The sequence below is a fragment of the Myxocyprinus asiaticus genome, chromosome 2 (genome assembly GCF_019703515.2).
Source record: "Myxocyprinus asiaticus isolate MX2 ecotype Aquarium Trade chromosome 2, UBuf_Myxa_2, whole genome shotgun sequence".
Taxonomy (NCBI): Eukaryota; Metazoa; Chordata; class Actinopteri; order Cypriniformes; family Catostomidae; genus Myxocyprinus; species Myxocyprinus asiaticus.
In genome coordinates this window covers 15743387-15750422 of record NC_059345.1, presented here as the reverse complement: position 1 = coordinate 15750422, position 7036 = coordinate 15743387, and the positions used below count along the sequence as shown (strand labels likewise).

Genomic DNA, 7036 nt, shown 5'->3' with positions numbered 1-7036 from the left:
TATTGACTGTTCTCACCGATGAATACACTTTTTGCTTTCCAGGTAGGCCATGCCAGATGCCACATTCTCCGCCATCCTGATTAACATCTTGGGCTTCAAGTTGTGGCCCTCTGTCCGCAAAAAGGTTAAGAAGTCTCCTCCTGTTATGAGAATAAGCCATCAAGGACTCATTTTTATGGATTATACTATAAAAGTACACTTCAAATATATTTATATATAGTGTGTATATATATATATATATAAATAAATAAAAACTTGGTTAAACCTTGCACCAGCTCCATTATAATATATATTGGCTGTTTTTGTGTACAGACACCGATTAGCTTCACAATGTTTGGATGATCGTACTGTTTTAGAATTCTGCAATAGAAATGGTGAGATATTTAATTAAATGAGGGCATGCATATGTGTGTGAGTATACTGTATTTGTATAAACTATTGTATACACAAACCTGGCCTCCATTAGGAACTTATTCTTTTGTTCTATGGGAAGATTCTCCCGACATGCTTTCACTGCGACTGGTGTATTATCTGAATGCAGGCGTCCACTGAACACCTCACCAAAGTTCCCCTAGTAACATACAAAACATTCAGCTTAACAACATGATGAACAAAAAACTAATTTGACTGGCTATTTCTGATTCTTTACCAGTATTTCAAATAATGAGAAGAACTATGTGCTCTGAAATCACTTAAATCTCTTTTTTTTATTTTTGAAACTATTTACTGTATAGGGACAATAGACGAGAGGACAGGAAACGATGGGGGTGGAAGAGGGAATTGATGCAAGCAAGACTTGAACTTGCTTCACCTGAATGAGCACCACAGCTTAAGGTTTCAGAGCATGTGCTGTAACTTCTAGGCTGCAACAACAAGCTTTCATGAATCATAATTTCTTAAAAATACAAGAGTCTAATGGCATTGGTCAATCATTTTATTGGACTTTCGCTATGTATGAAAAAAGATGCACTGTGGGCTTACCCGACCAATGCTCTGCCCAAGGATGACATCATCATGTTCTAAGACCCACTTGTCCTAAAAATATAGTTAAACAAATTGAATCTCTGCAACTGTACACCATAATAAGGACTGGTCAATAATTCATAGCATTCAGCAGTAGTGTTTGGCCGATGTGATATCAATAGCTGATATTGGCAGCATCTGTGACGTTGTCAGTTACCACAGAAAATTGTTTTGTTGAAAATCTCATTGCTCAGTTTGTAAAAACAGAAAAAATCATAAATCGTGTCCAATAACACACATACAGTGCAAGACTATGGGGAAAGTAAAATCTCAAGACTAAAGTCTGAAACATGCTCTACGCAATTACATGAATGCAGGCGCTTCCGGCTGCGCAAAGCTTGATTCCTCAGACTTTTGAAGGTAACTCTATCGCCCTCTGAGTACTGAGGTTTGAAACCACCACAGTAACGCAAGAACGCACTTTGGCAATGCATTGGCCAAGTGCTCACGTTTGCATACGTCTACTTGCATAAAGTATGTTTCTGGACATAAACATCATACCGTATGTGTTCATATGAGACTAGTGTGATAAAACTACTTTCTAAACTAAATACTATAAATAATTACTAAATATTTCAACTCCTCTAATGAATACATAAAACCAACAAACCTGGCTTTTTCAAATAAAAAAAAAATAAAAAAACGTTTGCATGACACGTGCAATGATATCAGAAAGGAACATATCTTATTATATGTAACTACTGTATCTAGTACTGTTTACAGGGAGCCAACTCCATTCACAGGAAATTACATGTCGGTAACACAACCTAAATTTCATCCACCTACACATCATGTAGCACATTTTTGTACAGCATCAATATAATTGGTTTAACAAAAATACAAATTGAACATTTCTGTTGTTATACCCTCTGGAATGTCTATCCCCATAGACTTCCATTGAAAGTATTTTAGTGTAAACACAATTTTAGTTTGTATTTACAAATTGGGTGATGAGCTGAATTTATTTTCTGTGGTACCTGACAGTTTTTCCCAGACACTATGGATAGAACTTAACTTGTGTTGAATCCGGAACATTCTCTTAATGATAGCAAGTGAAAAGTACATAAAATTGCTGAAATTTAATATTAATTTATGTTACACAATAATTACTCAAAATCCACTCAAAATTTAGACTTATTTGGGATCAGTGATAAAGGGAGTTGATGGATCACCTTGAGAATGGGTCTCTTCAGTTCAATATCTGTCCTCTTTGTGATGGGTTGATGGCTGCTCAGGAGGTGATTCATTAGCAGGGGTACAGAGGAGAAGCCCTCGCCATCAAGACGATACACACCCTAAATACACACACAAACATATACAGTATAAACAAACATATAATGGCTAGTGGTCAACCAATTGGGGGTTTTTAATGGCCGATGCCGATAGCGATATCTAGAGGACAGGGTGGCCAATGGTTGACACTATACCAATACTCTAGTTGTATACTACACTATACATCTTGCATCATGGTGCCGTGGATGGCCGCCTCGATATGGAGATCTCCAGTTCTTTTGGTGTTTTTGTTTGTTTGTCCTGTGTTTAGTAATTTATTTCAGATCAGTTTTAATAGAGACGAGCTGCTGAATATTCGGCAGCACACGCCAGACCATCTTTTACCGTTTTTTTGATTACACTGTGTAACAAATATTTTTTTGTTGTTGTTGTTGTTCCTGGGTAGTAAGTGTTATTTCCTAATTGCTTATGCCTCAAAAGTATAGAAAATGGCTATTATTCCCCACAAACTTGCTTTTGTGACCAGGACAGTGATATTTAGAAATTTACCTATTTCCAATGAGAAAATGGGCGAATTTGAGTCTTTTCGTTCACATAAAGTCAGAAAAAAACAAAACATGAATCCAAATTAACATGTATTTATACTAAAGTAATATTCAAAGCTGTGCTGGTCCATAATGGTAACAAGTACCCGTCTCTTCCCCTGGCTCACTCGGTGCACCTCAAAGAGGATTACAACAGCATCAAGACCTTGCTGAACGCCTTGAAGTATGATGAGTACAGCTGGGAGGTCATAGGAGTCTTCAAAATGGTGGCATTCCTGATGGGTCTCCAAGGTGGTTTTACCATGTTTCCTTGCTATCTTTGCCTTTGGGACAGCAGAGACACCAAGGCGCACTACCACAGGGAGAACTGGCCACAGAGGACCGAGTTCTCTGTGGGGAGGAACAACATAAAGTGGGAGCCACTGGTGGACCCCCGGAAGGTGCTGATGCCACCACTGCACATCAAATTGTGCCTTATGAAACAATTTGTCAGAGCTCTAGATAAGGAGTCGGCAGCCTTCAAGTACCTTCAAGACTTCTTCCCTAAGCTGTCTGAGGCAAAGGTCAAAGCCGGTGTCTTCGTCGGACCACAGATAAAGAAGGATTTTGGATTCATATGTTGTTTTATTCTGACTTTATTGAACGAAAAGACATAAATTCGCCTGTTTTCTCATTGGAAATAGGTACATTTAAAAATATCACTGTCCAGGTCACAAAAGCAAAGTTTGTGGGGAATAATAGCCATTTTCTATACTTCTGAGGCATAAGCAATTAGGAAATAACACTTACTGCACAAGAACAAAAATTGTGTTACATAGTGTCGGACGTTTTGCTGGACATTTAAGTTGGAGGAGCAGCGATGCTGTACAAGTGCATTAAAAGATGCAAACGTGGGAAGCGAGCCGGTACACTGGTCAAGCTCCATCAGCACGGTTTCGAACCATGCTACCAAGCATCCATCTAGCGAATCTCCGCTCTCTTCCTAACAAAACAGACAAATTACTTCTCCTCACCCGCAAAACTAAGGACTTTGCAAATTCTGCTGCGTTGTGGTCCACGGAAATCTGGCTGAGTGAAACCATTCTGTACAGCGCGTTACATCTACCAGGCTTCCAGCTGTTCAGAGTGGATCGCACCGCGGAGTTAACGGGGAAAACGAGATGCGGCGGAACATGTTTTTACATCAATGAATGTTGGTGTACAGATGTAACAACGCTAAAGAAGATGTGCTGTCCTAATTTAGAGGCGCTCTTCATAAACTGTAAGCCTTTCTACTCGCCACTACAGTTTTCTTTGTGTATTCTTGTGTGTTTATATTCCACACGCGTGTGTGAGCGCAGTGCTGCAACAGCTGGCTGATCAGATCACAAACTTGGAACAACAATACCTGGACTCACTTATTATTATTCTTGGGGATTTTAACAAAGCAAATCTCACATGTGAACTGCCCAAATACAGACAGCACATTACATGCCCATCCAGAGACAGAAATATACTGGAACATTGCAACAAAACAATAAAGGATGCATATCGCTCTGTCCCTCGAGCAGCTTTCCCTGATAGCACATGTACATCACCCAGATGTCTATTTTATGTGTGTGTTTACATCTGGAAGATACATTTTTTAGGTTGTTTGCTCATCTGCAACACGTCTATAAGACGTTTCCTCTCGGATGTCAATAAAAAATTCAGAAGAAGTCTTTGAGACGTTTATGATTTAGAGTTTGTATATCTTAAGATGTTTAGCAGACGTTAATTAGACTGCGATGCTTTCCAGATGAAAAGATATAAAACAGACATCTCGGAGAAGTGCGTATGCTATCTGGGTTGGGACTCTCTGATCACTGTCTGGTTCATCTTCTTCCAATCTACAGTCTGAAACTAAAATCAGCTAAATCTGTTGTTAGGACTGTAAAGAGATGGACCAATGAAGCAGAGCTGGAACTACAAGCCTGCTTTGACAGCACCGATTGGAGTGTTTTTGAGGCTGCAGCCACAGAGCTGGATGAGCTCACAGATACTGTGACATCATATATCAGTTTCTGTGAGGATATGTGCATTCCTACTAGGACTTATTTAACAAAAAACAATGACAAACCTTTGCACTTCTATGACTGTCTGGTTTGGTTCAGCAACCAAGTCAGACATCAGAAGACTTCAAAGGATAGTTCGGACTGCTGAGAGGAATATTGGCGCTCCCCTCCCCACCCTGCTAGAACGGTACACATCCAGAGTGATGAAAAGGGCTGGCAAAATCACTCTTGACCCCATTCACCCAGCACACTTCCTTTTCGAACTGTTGCCCTCTGGTCTGCACTGCAGAGCACTGAGCACCAGAACAGCCAGGCATAGGAACAGTTTTTTCCCTCAGGCCATCCACCTCATGAACAGTTAAAACTGTCCCAAAATATTTTCCTTTTGTCAATACAACCATGTGCAATATTCAATCCATCAGATCCTACTTATATCCATATTTCATTTATATTGTTTAACATATCCTAGCTCTTTTTCAATACTTTACATCACCTGCACATAACTGTAGATCTGTATATATAATATTCAAACAACATTATTTCTCTAATGTATATTTATCTTTTTTCATCTGTTATATCTTATTTTTTAATTTTTATGTCACTATATGTATATACGTATGTTTAAATGTATATGTTTGTATGTATGTATATACGGTTGCATTTGCACTGGAAGCTTCTGTCACCATGACAAATTCCTTGTGTGTGTAAGCATACTTGGCAATAAAGCTCATTCTGATTCTGATTCTGAATATTTATATTTACAATTTAATGATAGCAAGCAAGGCCATTTACAAGGCTGTTGATTTTGGAATTAAGAAAAAGGAAACTAATACTGGGGTTACACTGGCCAAGCACACACAGTTATCGGAAGATAATGATAATCTCTAAAAGGCCAAATATAGGCTAATGAATTGCCCTGTGCGTTTCCCAAAGGCATCATTAGCAAACTATATTTGAAAGTTCCATCATTACCAAAATAGTTTATTGATTTGGTGTTTCCCAATACCATAGTTAGAACATTCGCAAATACCATGCAAATAGCAGTGCAAAGTTGTGTGGATTTGAAATACAGCTTTCCATCTGTGGTTAGAAGTATAGTTTCATGTTAATTTGTCAACATCATTTGACTTGTCTGAGGTTTCTATATCTTTCATTCCATGTATATATTTTATTCTATATCTTTCATTTTGACAAGTCTTTTGACTCTGTTTACATGTTCTTAAGATAACGGATTAAAAATGGCATTCTGAAACATCATGTAAACCGTTTTTAAGGGATTAAGAGAAAGCAGTTTAACACACTTAGACACATAACCTGCGTTCTTTGGCAGAAACCTATGTAAACACATAAAGAGCGTTCTTATAGATTTTTGAAGAGTGCGCATGTGCGCATGTACTCAAGTACACCGGGGAAACCCTTGAGTATGAAATAAAAGGGAAACCCTGGTATTGCAGCGTAATGCCACTGCTTGTAAATTTACATTTACAGTGCATGTAAATGCAAACACCACTTTTGTGTCTTCAGCAGCTTTCTCGCAATAAACAGCTTTCTGGTGTCCATGTAAATAAGCTATTATAATTTTACACCTGCACAAGTTTTTACTCTACCCCCTGCTTAATATCATTAACGACAGCTCTATATTGTTGGACCAATGTGGTTTGAATGACAGATATGCATCATAATTGCTACAGTTTCAGGAAACAGTTGTGAGCTAGACAATTTTTTTAATTTCATCGTTCTATGGTGATTAAGCAGTGAGCTACGTCATTGTACAGGAAACGCACCCCTCGTAGATATATTTTTATCTATCACTAATAATGGCTTTAGAATAAAATACAAATGACAGCTTAAAGTTACAACACAATCATGTGCAGGCAGGAAGGACATCTACAATATAACACACACTCACATCTGCACTCTGAATGAGGAAGTGTCTGCACTGGCCGCCCCAGTGCACAGACAGCACATATTCCTGCTTGCCCTGGCTTTCTCGAACCAGGTAGTCCCCATCATTCTTCAGCAGTTCCTGCACCTCCAGACGAGGGATGGCACCATGATACCAGCCCTGCTGAGTCAGGGGCTTCTCCACCTCGGGTACAGGTGTCATGGCAGGGGGAACCTGTTTAGATGCATAAAACACACTACTCTACAGAAAGAGGCAGTAGATACTACAATGAGCATTGAGCAGGCGAGCAGAGAGAG

General features: G+C 39.0%; 1 protein-coding gene across 6 annotated transcripts in view; it reads right to left on the bottom strand.

Moving 5' to 3' along the window:
* LOC127454558 (tyrosine-protein kinase Fes/Fps-like) overlaps positions 1-7036 on the bottom strand; it is a 36787-nt gene that overhangs the window by 4766 nt on the left and 24985 nt on the right. For 5 of the 6 annotated variants that reach the window (XM_051721878.1, XM_051721888.1, XM_051721860.1 and 2 more), the window contains 6 exons: positions 6744-6980; positions 2196-2318; positions 982-1035; positions 453-571; positions 266-360; positions 17-140 (listed from right to left, as the gene is read on the bottom strand). In XM_051721878.1, coding sequence (XP_051577838.1) covers positions 17-140; positions 266-360; positions 453-571; positions 982-1035; positions 2196-2318; positions 6744-6980 — 752 coding nt within the window. The remainder of the gene's footprint in view (positions 1-16; positions 141-265; positions 361-452; positions 572-981; positions 1036-2195; positions 2319-6743; positions 6981-7036) is intronic. The other variant, XM_051721856.1, reaches the window with a different exon arrangement.